A 17600-nucleotide genomic window follows, 5' to 3' on the forward strand; every position below is an offset into this window, starting at 1 on the left:
AGTTCAAGGGGGCGTCCTGGCCAAGAAGGAAAAACAGGCTTTTTCAGACACCCATCCTCACCCTTTCACAAAGAGGTACAGACGGCCACCTCTTAGCCAGATTAGTGTGCTAAGTTGCTTCAGTTGTGTCTGACTCTTTGCAACCCTGTGGACTGTAGGCCACCGGCCTCCTCTGTCGGGGGGCTTCTCCAGGCAAGAATACCGGAGTGGGTTGCCATGGCCTCCTCTAGGGGATCTTCCCGACCCAGCGATCAAATCCACGTCTCTTATGTCTCCTGAATTGGCAGGGGGGTTCTTTACCACTAGTGCCACCTGGGAAGCCCGATTAGCCAGATTAGGCTCATATGTAATTGGTTAGGCTGGCAGAGAAATTAAAAAAAAAAATTTGGCCACAGGACTTCGCTGGTGTTCCAGTGGCGAAGACTCCGCTCTCCCAATGCAGGGGGCTGGGGTTCGACCCCAGCTCGGGGAAGTAGATCCTACATGTGACAACTAAGGCCTGCCGCAACCAAATAAAAAAAAAAAAAAAAAGAAAATTTTGGCCACGAATGCTGTAGTCGCCATCACTCCTGATCCCACGGTCCGCACCATTCACTGCATAGACCTGGGTATTGCTCAGTGACTGCCCGGGGCTCTCAGGGAATGACCGCTGACCCCCAACCCCAAGCTTTGACCTCTCCTGCCAGTTTGACCGAAGTGCATACAAATCTCTTTTTCTCATGTGCTCTGCCATATGAAGTTGGCATGTTTTCAAAAGGGGTTTGACCAGGAAACTAAAACAAAATCCTAAAAAGGAAAAGCAGACAGTGGAACGGATGTGTATCCGGCGGGGCACTGAGTCCTCATCCTGAGATCACGACCCTGGTCGTGCTGAATAGCATGCTCGCAGCGTGTGGATTCTGCCCCTGACCTTTCCCTCCAAGAGAGGAGGATAAAGCCCTGCCTGCCCTCCGATGGTTTTCTGTGGCTTAGGCTCTGCAGGTACTGCTCCTCCTCCATTTCTCTGTCCTGTTCTTTGAAGGGTGTCCACCAGCCAACCATTACAGGTGGTTCCTACCTTTCGTGAAATGGAGCTACTTCGTACATTTTAAGAAACTATCTGGGACTGGTCTTGGGGGCTGGGATTGCTGAAAGCAGGAGTCATCTTCACGGGATGAGTTGCTAAGACCCGCAGAACCTGGAAACACCCTCATCCCTGCCTTTTCTGGATTCTGCTTAAAATCTGAAAGATGCAGGTAATTCTCCCCTGGATAACAGAACAGAAGGAGCGACACCGGAGGATTAGTGAATGCCTGGTGCTGTTCTAACCCAGGCACCCTCTGCAGGATATGGTGCTCCACGGAGCGATCTCACAGAACTCAAGTCATGGCAGCTTTATGGTATCAAATTCCTCAGTGACAACTCATAGTAACAACAGTGTCAGGAGGGTGCATTTGTCCCACACTTGTCCCACTTCAGCTTCCTCCCTCGATTCATCTTGAACCCTTTGCCTTGGTGCCGAGGCCGGGCCTCACTGCCTCAGTGGAGCCCCTCTTTATGTCCCTTCACAGTGTGGTTGGGGCGAGACCGGGAATGGACCGGAAAAGGCTGAGAGGAGGCCCTGAGACGCTCCCTGCTCCACAGTCCTTTCCCGTGAGCCAGTGTTGTCCTCCAGGAAGACGTCTGGCTCCCCCACTTCCTGTGACCCAGGCAGGGGTGGAGCGGGGAACACACAGGATTTAGGGCTGCCTCTCAGGCCAAAATGACCTGACTGTGGGCATGGATGGAGCAGAGGGAAAGGCAAGGGCTGCAAGCCAGGTAGAGATGACATTTTGCTCCTGGAGGCTGCAGGTCCGCTTTGTTCTTGTTTTGTTTTGCTTTCATTTGTTCCCACAATCCGGAAGGGAGAATGCCAGAAGCCAGGCAAGGTGGACCCCCCAACTGCAGCGAAGCACAGGCCAAGAGCCGCAGTCCATAGCCCCGGCCAGTGGCTGATGGGAGAGGAAGGTCTGGTTCTCATCTTGGCAGTCGGGCGGTCAGCTCAGGAGGAGTCTAGGAGAAGTTGAAGGAGGGTGGAGTTATCCCCCCCTGCTCCTTATCGCTCCTTCCAGACCCCTCTTGACTCCCCCGAACCACAATAAAACCCCTCAGTCAAGATGGATCGCTGCATCAGCCAACCAGACACTTACCGCCAGCTTTGGGCACAGGAGAGCTGAGCTGACTTTTCTGGGAAGAGATCCGAGTTTCAGGCAGCCAGGGAGGCAGCCCCCTTCCCAGCCACTGGGTAGGATTTTTCTCAATGTCCTCCAACCAGTCTGACCTCCACTCCCACGGGGTCAGGGAAAGGGTGGAAGTCAGAGAGAGGTCGTCCCGGGGCGAGGGAGGTGACGAAGCATCTGTTAGGGAGGGTAGAGATTTCTGTGGAGGGTTGGCCTTCAGTCTTGGGGACTAGTTTAGGGCAGAAGATGTGGGGCTGCTTAAGGCATACACTCGACCCTAGACATAACCCAGCCCCACTCGGTCCATCACCCCAGTGGACACATCCCCAGGGTACTCCGCCCCAGGGAAAGGAAAACGTCATTGATTTCTTCGAGAGAACAGCTTGAACTCTCTCCTCCCAGCTTGGCCCTGGCTTTCTGTCCTAGGTAATTCCTGCTCTCCTGTTCGCCACAATCCTGACTGCTTTTTTAGGGGGAAGAATGTAGAGTTAGGGTTTGAAAGCTAGGTCTAGGGGATATATGTCTGAGGAAGGGAACACCGAAGGGGCCTCAGAAGCCCTCACTACCTGCCATTGACTAGGGAACGATGGTCCCAACCTGCTAGACACACGAAACAGGGAGCCCAGCATCACCTCACCCAGCCATAGATGGGAGAGGAGGAAGGCTTTGACAGCTCAGCGGGATGTAAGAGACAGAACAGAACTTCCCACAGTGGACAAATCTGTCACTGGGCTGGGGAGGGCAACCTTTCCTGCACCCCGCATTTGGTAAGAGGAAGGTCCTAGAGGTAGCTGTATGGACCATGTAATTGGCTGCCTCTGGGCCTTTTTTAAAAAGAAATATTTATTTATTTGGTTGGGTCAGGAATGTGGGATCTAGTTCCCTGACCAGGTTTTGAACCTGGAACCCCTGCACACGGATCATGGAGTCTTAGCCACTGGACCACCAAGGGAAGTCCCTGCCTCTGGGCTTTTAACTTGCACAGTTTATCCTTGTTCTGGGTGATCTTGGGCAAATTAATAAACGTATGGGATTTATAGTTCCCTCATTTGGAAAAGAATGATAAAGAATATTCCTCAGAGAGCCGCTGCTAATGCTGAATGTATGTAGTAAGGCACTTGGCCTGGGGGCTGGGACACAGTGACGATGGTGAGGATACTTCGACTCTTTGTCGGGGACAGTGATCTAACGTACCCGTGAAGACGCAGTCTGCCTCCCTTGGCTCCAGACCAAAGCCAAAGCTGTCCGCAGCCACGGCCAGGGCCCGGGCAAAGTGGGCATCAGCGAGGAAGGAGCCATCGGAGGAGCTGACCAGGCTGGCTCTGGCGCTGGGGCCGTTGTCCTCTGAGGCTGAGCCCCAGCCATTGGCCAAGGAGCCCTCACTGGGGGTGGGCGTGAGGCAGGGCCGAGGTGGGCACAGCAAGCCCCTCACCTCGGACCCCACCCCTCCTCCAGGCCTGCCCATGTCCGCTAGGTCTGAGGCCGTGGGGACGCTGATGTAGCCATAGGTGATGGGAGGGGAAGGCGCCCTTGGCATCGGAGAGACACTGTTCCTAGGGAGAGGTCAAAGGGGAGATGGCATGCTGTTGGGCAGGGGCAGAAACAGTCCAGTGAGGAAAGTGGAAGGCACACTCCTGTCTCCAGCTTATCTGTATCCTCTGGCTCCCCTCCGGCCACTCACCTGGGGGTCTCCTCACCATCACTGAGCTCCAGGCACAGGGCCACCTCCTCAGGGGTCAGCACGCTGTCCTGATCCTCCCCCAGGGATGACAGCGACGAGCTAGACAGGCGGCTGGATGCTGGACTGGGACCAGAGAGGGAAGAGGCCTGGGGGCTGGAGACGTGGAGGGTACCAGAGGGAATAAGGGCGGGGACGGGGGCTGCTGGCGGTGGAGGGGAGGTGGGGGCTGGGGGCTCCCCCGAGTGCCTGTTTGGGGTAAGACAGCAGGATGGTTAGTGCAGTTCTTCCGGTCCCTGCCACCCCTCCCCCAGCCCCCTCAGCAAACACCTCCCACATCCCCAGTGCCCCGCCCTGCTTCCTGACCCCAGGCCCTCTTACTGGGTCTGTTGACTCTGAGTGGGGGGTCCACGGGGAGCGAGGGGTACTGGGGGCAAAGGGCGAGTCATCAGCTCACTGGAGGAGCTGAGGAGCTGTGGTCCCAGCGCCCGCCAGGCCACTAGAGCACGGGGCACAGCTCCTGGGGAACAAGAGCCTGGGCGTGAGATTGCAGAACCCTCACTGCCCCCAGGCCGCAGCTTGTCTGTCCCCACCCCCACCGAGCCAGCTTCCTCAGGGACAGGAGAAGCCAGATGGAGGGGCTGGTGGGCCCCACACCACGCCTCACTCCCTCATTCGCCTCCCAGGGCCCTCCACTCACCTGGGCTTTGGGAAAAGTTCTTGGAGCCTCTGTTGCCCAACTCGCAGGCCCAGAGCTCCGCAGGGTGGCTGGCCCGGAGCAGTGGGGAGCTGTTGGCCTGGTGCAACTCTGCAAAACAAAGAGTTGGGGAGCTGGTGGCCAATCAAGGTGGGCCTTTCAGATCCCAGCCATAGGCTCTGTCTTCAGCCTGATCATCCACTTAAGCTTTTCTCTGAATCTAGAAACAAGAGAGAATAATCTCCCTCCATCCAGGCAGCTGTGATATAATAATGGAAGGAGCACAAGGCTTGGAGTTAAATCACCTGACTCATAGCCTGGCTCAGCCGAGTATTAGCTGTGTGACCTCAAATAAATGCATCAACCTTCCTGAGCCTGTTTTGTTTGTAAGCAGCCACTCCAAAGGATGGTTTTACCAAGCAGTTGAAAACAGATCGGAAAGTTGCTGGCATCTGATAGTTTTAAAAACAATGTCTGGGGATTTCCCTGGTGGTCCAGTGGCTAAGACTCTGCACTCCCTATGCAGGGGGCCCGTGTTTGATCCCTGGTCAGGGAACTAGATCCCACATGCTGCAACTAAGAGCTGGCTGCAACTATAATAAAAGATCCCACGTGTTGCAGCTAGGACCTGGTGCCAAATAAATAATTTTTTTAAATTTTTTAAAAATTAAAAAAAAAAAAAAACCTCTCTACTGTGTACATGACAATTTCCTGATCTCTGTACCCTCTCATCACTACCTCCTACTTTCATGAATTTTGACTCTGTAAAGGCAAATCCTCTTTCTTTCCTTGAAGAGGATCTGTTCATTTCCACTTCTCACATGGTATATATTTCACTTGGCTCTGGATAGTCTTGTCCTGATAAACCTGGTGTCTCTCACTTGGAGAGATGAGTTGAGCTCTCAAGTTGAGTTGAATGAGGAAGACAAAAGATGGGAGCCCCAGACCAGCCAGGTGTGATGGGAGAGAGTCAGCTGGTGGGAAGAGGAACTTTAGAGTAGGACAGTGTGTTATTCTCACCCAGGTGGGCAATGCCTTGCCTGTGGACGTTCAATACGTGTTGAGTGAATGGGTGAATGGACGGATGATATTAGAGGTGCAGGTGTAAACACAAGGTGAGAAGAATCACGTATGAGATGGCAGCTACCATCAGGCCCACATGGCCACTTAGGAGACCGGGCTCTGAGTAAATCGTGGCAGTACAATAGCCCCGACTGTGTGCAATGACTTCATTGGGCCAAAATCAAAATGATCTAAGTTTAAGCCAGAAGAGAAAGAGTGATAAAAGGAAGGGATTTCCCCAAGACCTGGACTAGAACATCAGTCAAAGAAGAAAAGAAATAGCCTTCAGGTTAATGCCACATGATCAAAAGCCCAGTTAGGAAAGGGGAGCAGAGACCAGCAGGACTCTCGACACAGAGCTGTCTCGTCAATCTAATATAAAAGATGTGGGGGCCACGATGGGCAGGTTCAGAGTGGGACAAGGCATTCATCAGGGATCCACCTGGGCCCTAGAAACCCATGTACAGTGGCCGAAAACTCACACAATGGCTAGACTTCCTCCACCAGAGTTTCCTCTTGTACTTTGGCTGGTTTAGCTTTTACTCATTTCCTTTAATTGTTGTATGACCCAGGGAGTCCTGGAGGCCAGCTTTGAGTGCTCCAACCCCCACTCTCACCAGCTTTGTCTTGTCTTGGGCCTGGCTTCTTGCCTAAGCTCACAAGTGGTGGCACATGCTGTTGGTGTTGATTTGTGTGGAAGGTGAAGGAAAAGGCTGTATTTATCCCAGCTCATTTTATTTCTTCTAAAGGATTTTTGGTAACCACCCCCTCCCCCCAAAAAAAAACCTGCTTTCCACCTTGCTTGGAAGTACTTGAATTTAGTGTCAATATTGGAGAAGGCAATGGCACCCCACTCCAGTACTCTTGCCTGGAAAATCCCATGGATGGAGGAGCCTGGTGGGCTACAGTCCATGGGGTCGCTAAGAGTCGGACACGACTGAGCGACTTCCCTTTCACTTTTCACTTTCATGCATTGGAGAAGGAAATGGCAACCCACTCCAGTGTTCTTGCCTGGAGAATCCCAGGGACAGGGGAGCCTGGTGGGCTGCCGTCTATGGGGTTGCACAGAGTCGGACATGACTGAAGCGACTTAGCAGCAGCAGCAGTGTCAATATTATTTGAATTAAACTATACACTAATGTTATCAAAGTGAGGTGGAATCTTGTTGGGTATACCTGAATTGCGATAGATATTTGAGTGAATTATTTAACGAGGATATTCAAATATGTATTGGCAAAGTGAAGTAAGAATCTGACATAATGGATGAGACAGCTGTTTTCAGACTATTAGTACAGAGGCAAAAAAACCCAACTAAGGTCAGATAATAAGAAAAAGGAATAAGCAGCTCAAGGAGGGGCACTGAGAGAGACTGTCAGCGTTTGAAGACAAAGAATCAGCAGACTTTTGGACTAGATGACAGCAGTAGAGGAGCTCCATGCCTCTGGATGAGATTTTTTTTTCCCCCACCATCAGGCTGTACTGCGTGGCCTGTGAGGTCTTAGCTTTCTAACCAGGGATTGAACCTGTGACCCCTGCAATGGAAGTGCGGAGTCTTAACTGCTGGACCACAAAGGAAGTCCCTCTGGATGAGACCTTGTGGCTGTTGCTGTTGCCCACGAGCGCAAGGGAGTTACTATGCTGACCCCATCCTGGAGCAGTGATGGCGTGGAGCCGGAAGATGGAGAAAAGGGGTGTGATGAGGACCTAAATCTCTAAGTGAGATTAGGAAACTTCGTCTCAGAATGGGAACCTTTCTTAACAACTGACTATAGGAAATTGCTCCTCTTTTGGGGCTAGCATTAATGTTTTCAAGTAGGACATACATTATATTCAAATCAGTGTGGTTATCCATGAAAAAGCTACTTTAAAAATGAGATTTATGCAACCTCTTTTTAGCTGGTATTTCATGATCACAGAGGATTTCTAATGCAATAGCTCTGAGGCAAAGCTGGAAAGGATGCCAGCTTTGCTAATATTTAGAGTCATAAAATTCTGGATATTGGCCAAGCCCTTAATTACTCTAAATCTATCTTTATCTTGATAAAAGTTGGATTATATCCTCTTAACAAAACTGGCTGCTGAATGTTTATAAATCTTACTAATCAGTACAGGAGGCTCATGGAGATGGCGGAGAGTGAAGTCAGGGTTCAGAAATGGAGAAACAGAGTCAGTGAGAGGACAGTTTCCCCAAGGGTGCTCCCAGAGAGATTCAAAGTAACTTTTGGAAGCAGATGATTCTGGTTTCAAATTTGAGATCTGCAGCTTACCGACGTAGGGTTTAAAACAAGCTACCCCATTCTGATCCTCTTATCTGTAAAATTAGAGAAATAACACCTTGCCAATATGTTGTGAGGATTCAATGAGATAACAAATATGAGTAACGCACCTAACATAGAGTAGTTGCTGAAGAAATAGAGACTGTACTTATTTCTCTCTGGAAAGTCAAAGCAGATAGCTAGAAGTCAGGAGAAAGTTGGACAGAAAGGAAATGCTCATTCTCTGGGAAGCAAGCTGGGAGTCAGTACCTGGGCAGGACCCGTACATGGTGCATAGCACGTATGTACACATTACATAGTACAGAGGTCATGCAAGCCTGAGGTTTCGTGCTAGCACTGGTCACACTGCTCCAGGTTCTAGAATTACCCGTGTGCTGGTCAGGCACTTTCATTAGACTTGGAGCTGGTAGAGAGCAAGGATTCTGTTTAGTATCACTGTGTTCCCCTAAGCCCTATCCCACCCCTAGTGATGCTTATTCAGTATTCGCTGAATTGAGCTGACTGCAGAAACAGGACTCACTGCTGGTGTGCAAAACCCAAGCAAGAGCCCCGTGTAAAGAAAATCTGAGGCCTAGGGCTTCCCTGGTGGTCAGGTGGTTAAGAATCTGTTGGCAATGCAGGGGCCATGGGTTTGATCCCTGGTCGGGGAGGTAGGATCCCACATGCCTCGTAGCAACCAAGCCTACTGGCCACAATTACTGAAGCTCCCACTCCACAGCTAGAGACAGAGAGTCCGTGCACAGCAACAAAGATGACGCATGAATGAAAGAAGATCCTGCATGGCTCAACAAAGACCCAAAGAAAGAAAGAAAGGAAAACTGAGGCCAGCATACTCCTGTCTGGGTGCGCGGTAATAGGTGGCCCATTAGGACAGACTGCGGGTGGAGGGCAGCCCACGACTAGCACCGAGGCTCCCGTGCCCCGTAAACCCTGATTCAGGCTGCGTGCATCCCCCCATCCTTACCCTGCTTCTTTCTGGCCTTCCAGGCCTCTGCAGGGGCCAGAGACAAGCGCGGGGAAGAGAGGCCCCGGCGGCCACAGAGGCTGTCTGAACTGGGCCAGGGGCTGGAGAGCTGGGCCAGCTGGGGTGTGAGCCGCCTGGCAGCTGGGGCCTGGGGGCTTGGCCGGGCTGGGGGGCTGGAAGGCCCCTCAGCGATGAGGGAGCCATAGAAAGTGCTGGTGTCAGGAAGCAGGGGCACCCCAGGGCTTCGGGGATCCCAGGAGATCACTGCGGTAAAAAATGACAGGAGGGATTATGGTGAATGCAGCCCACCCATGGCCCCCTTTCTCCAGCAGCCCCGCTCAGCTGCTAGGCCCCCTACCCCCACCCCTGGGGGAGGGCATGCTCACAAGAGCGGCGACCGTCTAGCGGGTCCCGGGGGTCCACTCCCAGCCGACTGCTGAGGCTGCTGCTGCTGCTGAGGTCTCGAGAGCCGGAGGTGGAGCGCCATGTGTCCGCCAGCCAGGGGGAGTCGCTGTGATCCATCCTGGACAATGGGGGCGGGGCAGAGAAGCAGGTGGAGGGAAAACGTGATTGGTCAAGACCTGAGCTCAGCAGGTAGCAGAAACGGTAGAGTAGATGGTGGTACCAGCTTTATTCTCACTGCTTTTCAGGCCCCCACAGACTCCTTAAGATCTCTGATCTGCTGTCCCAAACGCAGCGCCCCTTTCTTATCCTGAGATCAGAGGATGTCCAAGTTGCCCCAGAGCTGGGAGGTATCACAGACAGATGGCTGTGTGCTGAGATGGAAAGAATACACATCGGGAGCCAGATCTGGTGCCACCTAGCTGTGCAACGCTGGGCCAGCTCAGTCTATTAGCCTCTCTAAGCCCTGGTTCCTCCAACAGTAAGACCTTCCTTACAAGGCTGATGCTGTAAGCTGAGATGAAGAAGTGAGAGATCACTCAGCCAGCAGTGCAGGAGTTTGCTACCTGAATATTGGCTTCTCTGTCTCTAGCCTGGTTCCCTTTGGATGGGGCGCCATGCCGGCGGGGATCAGACCAAAGCCCTTCTCTGCCTAAAACCCTCAGTGGCTCCCCATGTACAAAGACGGAACACAGCTGCCTAGTGTGGCTAACAGGGCCCTTGTTGGCCTAGCTTCCAGCTCCTCAGCTTTATCTTTTGCTTTGACCCATCCTATACCAGAGGCCCTAGCCCAGCCCAAAGGCTTGTCTTTCCCTATAAATAGCAGGCTATTTCTTGCTATTCCCTTTGCCTTCCCTCTTTATTTCAGCTTTAACTTTTTTGTGTGTTTTTAAAAAATATAATTGCTTTACAATGTTGTCTTAGTTACTGCTGTACAATGAAGTGAATCAGCCATATACTTACATATATCCTCTCCCTCTTGGACCTCCCTCCCCCGCACCCCCATCCCACCCTCTAGATCACCACAGAGCCCTGAATTGAGCTCCCTGTGCTTTATAGTAGCTTCCCACCAGCTCGCTATTTTACATTTGCAGTCAGGGGAAATGTGAAATCTTCCTCCCGTGGTTCCCCACCCAGCCCCCTCCTTGTACTCCTTGTACTTGTACTCCTTGTACATGTTTCTGTTTCTGCACTCCCAGCTCGGGATTGCATTTACGCGTGTGCCTGTCTCGGCTAGACTGAGTGTTCTCCTGGCAGACAGTGACTCGTCTAAAGAAATGAATGAACAAGGTGATCAGAATGGAATCTCCCTTGAGGAAAAGGATGATGTTCCAGGGGAGACAGGGAAAGTTCAGGAAGGCGCAGACTAAGCCCAGGAAGTAGCTGGAAGAGAAAGACCAGGGAGCACAGAGCAACACAGGAACACAGTTATCAGCCAGCATGGAACCTTGCTCTGGGCTGAGAAACTGACAGCAAAATGGGAGCCTGAGAGCTGGCCCATAATAGGTGCTTGATACACTCCTGTGGAAAGACGCAGATCTGGAATGTGAAATCTCTCAGATGAACTCTAATGAGGTAAGGAGCAGGAGAAGGTGGGCAGAGGTGAAATGGTTTAGTGCAAAACTCAGCCAATAGGAGAAAAAAAAGGATGTTTTGTTTCTTAGCGTCTTGTCTCATAACTGGAGACTTGCTCTGGCAGCCAAACGCACTCAGAGCAGATGGATGGATACCTGCAGGCGGGCAGGGTTATTGAGAACAAGGATAAGAAGCATCACATAGGGACAGAGTGCCCTCTGCTGGAACTGTGGGTGGATCAGTGTGAAAGAAAGATGCCTCAATGGCGGTAGGTGATTGCTGAACTCAAAGGTACTGCTAGGTAGATGCTGGATGTACAGAGAGAATTAGAAATCAGACTGGTCCTCCCGTGCTAGTTATTCTCCATCCAGCAGGAGAGTGCAGTAAGTATTAATGAGATCTCAGTAACAAGAGCACCAGATTAGGGCTTCGGAAGGCAGGTACTGGCCATGTAACCTTGTCTGGGTGGGGCCAGTTACTTACCTGTCAGATGGTGTGATAGTGACATTAATGAAAGAGAAATTAATTCTCACTTGAAGTTCAGGGGAGATTCAGGTGTTAGGATGACAAATTGCCTGGCAGTAGGGGAGACGGGGCTTCCCAGGTTGCGCTAATGGTAGAGAACCCGCCTGCCAATGCAGGAGATGTAAGAATCGTGGGTTCAATCCCTGGGTTGGGAAGGTCCCCTGGAGGAGGGCTGGGCAACCCACTGCAGTATTCTTGCCTGGAGAATCCCACGGACAGAGGTGCCTGGTGGGCTACAGTCTGTGGAGTCGCAAGGAGTCAGACACAGCATGCAGGGGAGACGAATGCTTCAGCGAGTTCTCTGTCCCAGCTCCACTGTCCCTCGGCCCCTCCCTCACCTCTGCCCCTTTCCTGTCTCACCTGTGTTTTAAGATGGCATCCTCACTGGTGTACCTGTACAGACCTGGGAGAGGGCAGGAGGAAGGGTCAGCCCAGAGTCTCCAGCACCTGGCCCAAAGCTCTGTTGCATTCTGGCGGGACCCAGGAAAGGCCAGCCAGTCCACCTGCGAGTGCTCGTCACCTGCTCACCTGGGCCCAGGCGCACCCCAGCTCGACGCCGGCGGTGGATGCACACGGCAATGCCCAGCAACAGCAGCCACAGCACGACACCCCCGCTGGCAATGACCTCTGGCCGCTTCAAGGCTGCCCACAGCTGCTCCAGGGTCCATGGGCTGTGCGCACTGGGTTGCTGGGCAGCTCGCTCCATGGCCTGCTCTGTAGGGGAATTTGAGCTCAGGACAAGGCAATGAAGGTGGGCAGACAAGGGGGAAGGAGCTGGAAGCATGAGTGGGGAGACAGAATGGTGGAAAGGGGGCCTGGATGGGTCTGGGTGGGGCCAGAGGGCACTGTCCTCACCTAATAGGAGGCAGACAGGGCTGCTGGGCTGCCCAGCGCCTGCGCCAGTGACTGCAGCCACTTGTATGCAGTAGGAACCTGACATGCGCGTGGCAATCTCCAGCTGGGTCTGCTCACCCACCACAGTCCAGTTGGCTGGGGGCAATGAGGTGTTGCCCAGGCTCCAGACCTGAGACACAAACAGAGGTGAGCTTGCCCCCCTCCAAAACCATCACAGCAGTTAAGCCCTTTCACCTGCAGATCAGATTCTGGGTATGTGGCCACCCTGTCCTAGCATTCACCTGGAGACACCCCCACATGCACCCACCCTTCCTATTTCCTTCTCCCCTACAAAGCGGGTGAGACTTCTCTCTAGACTGACAGAGGAGGGACAAAAGCAATCTTCCGAAGTAGGTGTTAGACCAGTGGTTCACACAGATCAGTATGATTTGGGATCGCTTGGAGGGTTTGTTAAAATCCAGATTGCCAGACCCATCTCTGACATTCTGACCCACAAAGCCTGTCAACGGACCAAAGGATCTGCGTTCTAACAAGTTCTCAGACAATGCTGATGTTGCCGGTCCAGGAATCACACGCTGGCACCACTGCCTTAGAAACAGAGTCAGTCACAGCCTGGTTTCGTCCTGTTCTGTTTTCCCGCACTTGTGACCCTGGTCTCACTTTCCACGTCTGTAGACTGGGGATAACAACCCAGGAGAGACTGTGAGATGAGATGAGGTCATGTGGGTAAGCGCTTGGCAGTGTCTGGCAAACAGGAGAGTCCCTGCTCTGCAGGTGCCATTTCTTAGTGCCCAGAGCCAGGGAAGAGGGAAGTCTTGGCAACACCATGGAGGGGTGCGTCAGCTTGTGGGGGGTACCTGGTAGCCACGGATGATGCCATTGTGGTTTTCAGCAGGTGGTGGGATCCAGCTCACAAGGATAGTGCCGTTGCCAGGTTTTAGGGTCACCTCCTGGGGAGGAGCACTGGGCACTGGAGGGCAGGGAGACAAACTGTCAGGAATGCTGAAGGAATCCTCAGGAATCTCTTTCTAGGGAAAAGAGCAGGACTGGGGACATAAGGTTCCAGCCATACTGACAAGAACAAGAGCTTCTCTCAGCTCTGCTTTCAGAGCCAGGACAAGAGGGGGCCCAGGAGTGGAAGCCACTATTCCTCTTCCTCCTGACTACAGAGGGATAGAAAGGGGCTGGGGGTATACCACTGGGTTCTGGAAGCATCCATTCCTGACCTTGTTCAGGCAGCCTCAGGAGCAGCACGTTGCTGTCGGGGCCCTGAGCGCGGCCGGAGGACGGTCTCACTTTGAACTCGTAGTCCTGGCCCCAGTGGAGGCCCCCAAGCTCTGCGCTCTGCCAGCCAGCCAGCAGGACCTCTGCCCACGGGGCTCCCTGGCCCCCAGGGGCGGCCTGGGTCCTGAACAGGGCCGGTGTAGGACTGAGCAGGTGCAGCGGGGCCACTCACCTGGAAGACGGAGGGCAGGGAGGACTCAGGGCTCTTGTGAGCAGCCCTTTCTGGAGCTGTGACTGTTTCACCCCTAGGTCCCGGGCCTCACCTTCCAGCTGAGCCATCCAGCTGGCCCAGGCTTGGTGCCCTTCTTGGGGTCTGGGTTCAACAGGGTCACGTTTTCCAGCTGAATGTGCACAGCCAGAAGCTCCAGGGGCTCCTTGTAGTCCCGGGGCTCTGGGAGCACACAGGGTGGGGATGGGCTCAAAGGTCGGAGGGAAGAAATTGAAGAGTGGAGCATCCCTCAGCCACAGAGGAGCCAGAACTCCCAGACTGCCCCCGTCGTGAGCTCTCCAATGTCTATCCTCAGATGGAGGATGATGATGATTTAGCAGCTCAGTCGTGTCTGACTCTTGCGACTCCATGGACTGTAGCCCACCGGGCTCCTCTGTCCATGGGTTTCTCCAGGCAAGAACACTGGAGTGGGTTGCCATTCCCTTCTCCAGGAGATCTTCCCGACCCAGGGATCAAACCTGGGTCTCCTGCACTGCAGGGAGATTCTTTACCAACTGAGCTATGAGGGAAGCCCTCGGATGGAGGAACTGCCTCTAGATGAGGTCCCCACCACTCTGACCCTGATCCTGGGTCGAACCCCCACATCGCCTAACCCCAGCCCAAACCAGAGGGCACCATGCTGACTGGTGCCCCCCACCTTGGCCCTGGCGTTAGCTGACCGCCTTCCCCTTACCCTGGATGGACACCCTAGCCACCCGGCTCTTCCGTTGTCCTGCGCTGTTGGTGGCCATACACATGTAGGTCCCCGCGTCACTCTTCTCTGCTCTTGCCATCAGCAGGGAGCCCTGGGACACCTGTCAGGACCAGGTGTCTTGAGAAGTCTCCCACGTGCGGAGGAAGGCCTAAGGCCTCACGGCCGCCCCTTCCTCAAATACTGCAGGAGACATGGGGCCGGGGCGGGGGGAGTGGGTCAGGACCTCGGGTGTGCACAGCTGTGGCCCGGACAGGATGAGGTTTGGGAAGGGGCTACACTCACCGAGTGCCGCCCTGACTGCAGGGCCAGGGGTTTCTCATCCTTCCACCATGAGACAGTGGGCTCTGGGTGGCCCCAGGGCGGCTCGCACTGCAGAAGCACCTGCTCGCCCACTGCAGCCACTGTGTCCCGAGGCTGGACCTGGAAATCCTCCTGGAGGACTGTGGGGAGGACAGAGCGTTGGCACGCAACAGGCCCCAGCCCTTCCATCCGGGCCCCACCTTGGCACTTCTGACCTGCTTTATATCACCTACCTTTGGGCTCTGCCTTGTGCTGAACTCTTCAGAGCCCCACCTCCCAGGTCTCCCACCTAGGACCGCCCCGCACCCAGCCATCCCCTCCCAAGTCTCCCCACCCAGGCCTCACCAGCCATGGACAGCCGCGCGCCCCGGCTGACTGCCGTGCCCAGCCGGTTGCTGGCCTCACAGGTGTAGACTCCCAGGTCCGTGGATCGGGTGTGGTCGTCGTGGGCACGTCCTCGGGGAGGGGGCCGCAGCAGCAGGAGGGTTCCGTCAGGGAGGAGGTGGTGAACGTCTGGGGGCACCATGCTCAGGGGGTGCCCGTCCAGCAACCAGCGGATGGTGGGAGGTGGCTGACCTGAGGCCCGGCAGCTCATCTTGGCTGGGTCAGGGCCCTGGAACAGCTGATCCTCAGGATGGACTAGAATCTGGGGTGGGAAATCCTGGGCCATGCTTCCTAGGGACAGGAAAGGAGGTGGGGCCCAGTCCGACTACCAGTAGGGCCCCCAAACCCCTGCATGTCTCATCTGCCTCCTCGTGTCTGAAAATGAGTTCCCAAATAACATACTGGGGACATGAGGGTGATCTGCTTATGACATCTGTCACCCCAGGGTTGATTCAGCTGATCTGGCTGGCTAGGCTGGTGTCCCCTTCTTCCCTCACCACTCTGTGTGTGTCCCTCCCGAAGCTATGCCATCAGTCAAAGAGGACGACCGTCCATGATAGAGAAGGACCGGTCTTCGGTCAAGAGTATAAGCTGTGCTGTCCTGCTGGCACCTCCAAATAAGCTCCTAGATAACATGCTGGGAGGGAGGCGAGAGGGCCAGTGTGCACACGTGGCACGCAGTGAGGGTCCATGGAGCTCTCAGTCTGTTTGTCTCTCTGTCTCGCACTTAACAGCACCACCATCATCATCACCATTGTCTCTGCTACCCCCACTGCCCAAGGGAAACAGAGGCGTAAGGGCCTCCCCTGCCTCGGCCAGGCCTTGGATCAGGGGTGCGCGGGTTAGGAGCGGGGAGGCCCGGCGGTACTCACCCGTGAGGAGCAGGAGAGGCAGGGCCCAGTGGACCCCGAGGAGGCGTGCTCCTCCAGCGCCCATGGCTGCTCGCAGGGCTCTGACCTGGTCCGCAGCACTTGGCCCTACTGCTCTGAGCTCACAGCGGCGGGGGAAGGAGGGGCGGGGCGGGCTGGTGGTGGTTGTTTGTGACCGAGACTCTGCCCCAGGAGGGAAGCAGCTTTGAGGAAACCGATGCTTCCTGCCCGGCCTTCAGGGCCTTGGAGAACTGGGAGGAGACCAGAGGAGAGAGACTCTATGACCTTGACCCGTTAGTCATAACCTCTGACTCTAACCTCAAACCCTAGTCTGGGATTTCTTAGAGGTAATCCTAACTGTAACTCCAGGAGTTTCGTTCCTTTAATTCCAAGCCTCTAGTGAACCATTCAATCCCAATCCCAATTCCTTTGTTTCCAGATGACACCCCTCACCCCTACCCCACTGCTAGAGTGGATTAGAAATCCAGGGCTGAGATCTCAGGGCACAGGCATTCTGAGGCTAAAGGTAGAGAAAAGCGACAAGGAAGATAACTTCATGGGGGGCAGTGTCTCATGTCCATTTCCCAGGGAGAGGTGGGGTGGTAATCCAGAAGATAAGGAAGATAAGAGACTCTGGGACAGTCTGGGAGATGCCTATAGTTCACGTAGTCAGCCCAGAGACAGACATAAACTTCTGGGAGACCTTGAGCAAGTACTTAACCCTTGAAAGTCAGTTTCCTTATTTGTAAAGAGGGAATAATAATAATAACAACAATAATAGTTCCTACTTTGAGAGATGGAGTAAGAGAAGAGATGAAGCATAAAATCAACCAAAACAGTGCCTGATGCTTCGTATTGATATTGACATTGACATTGAAGTCGCTCAGTCGTGTCCAACTGTTTGCAATCCCATGGACTGTAGCCTACCAGGCTCCTCCATCCATGGAATTTTCCAGGCAAGAGTACTGGAGTTGGTTGCCATTTCCCTCTCCAGGAGCTCTTCCCGACCCAGGGATCGAACCCAGGTCTCCTGCATTATAGGCAGACACTTTACCGTCTGAACCACCAGGAAGTCCACTTGCTTCGTAAGTGATCAGTAAAGCTTAGCCAGTACTGTGATTTATTTATTTTTATGCACACCCCATCACTGAAACTATTTGAGCATCCTTGGCTGGGATATTTTTCAGGCCCTGGAAAGATAGCTGGAGTAAATGACCTTTAAGATTTTTTTCCAGCCCTGGGACTTCCCAGGTGGTCCAGTGGTTAGGAATCCACCTTCCAATGCAGGGGGTGAGGGTTCAATCCCTGGTTAAGGAACTAAGGTCCCACATGAGTGTGGCAAAAAAATAAAATAAAAATAAATCGTTTTCCCAGTCCTGAAATATTGTGTTTAGAGCAGACAGACCTGTAGCTTCTGAGCCTGCAATGTCAGCGCACACCCCGCTTCTCCCCACCCCCTCCCTAGAGATCCGCTGCTCTCCCCTTTCAGAGCCCAGCTCCTGTTTACAGGTCTCTTCCTTCCAAATCTGGAATCTCAGATATTTCCTGGAGCTGTTCCCGGAAGACCAAGGCCAGGCTCTGGGGGCTCAGCGGAAGAATGTCCAGCCT

At 53.8% G+C, this 17600-nt stretch overlaps 1 protein-coding gene across 1 annotated transcript; it reads right to left on the minus strand.

Moving 5' to 3' along the window:
* Positions 1–1358: 1358 nt before the first annotated feature.
* Positions 1359–16080, minus strand: ROBO4 (roundabout guidance receptor 4). The gene is given in 19 exon segments (NM_001099191.1): positions 1359–2031; positions 2169–2375; positions 3393–3751; positions 3880–4125; positions 4258–4396; positions 4577–4684; positions 8876–9139; positions 9262–9398; positions 11738–11780; positions 11906–12091; positions 12233–12401; positions 13090–13202; positions 13459–13652; positions 13654–13688; positions 13780–13907; positions 14419–14539; positions 14722–14879; positions 15085–15414; positions 15996–16080. Coding segments are annotated over 19 exon segments (3012 nt in total). The 5' UTR covers positions 16060–16080; the 3' UTR covers positions 1359–2020.
* Positions 16081–17600: the final 1520 nt, after the last annotated feature.

The sequence above is a fragment of the Bos taurus genome, chromosome 29, assembly GCF_002263795.3.
Source record: "Bos taurus isolate L1 Dominette 01449 registration number 42190680 breed Hereford chromosome 29, ARS-UCD2.0, whole genome shotgun sequence".
In the NCBI taxonomy this organism is placed as follows: domain Eukaryota; kingdom Metazoa; phylum Chordata; class Mammalia; order Artiodactyla; family Bovidae; genus Bos; species Bos taurus.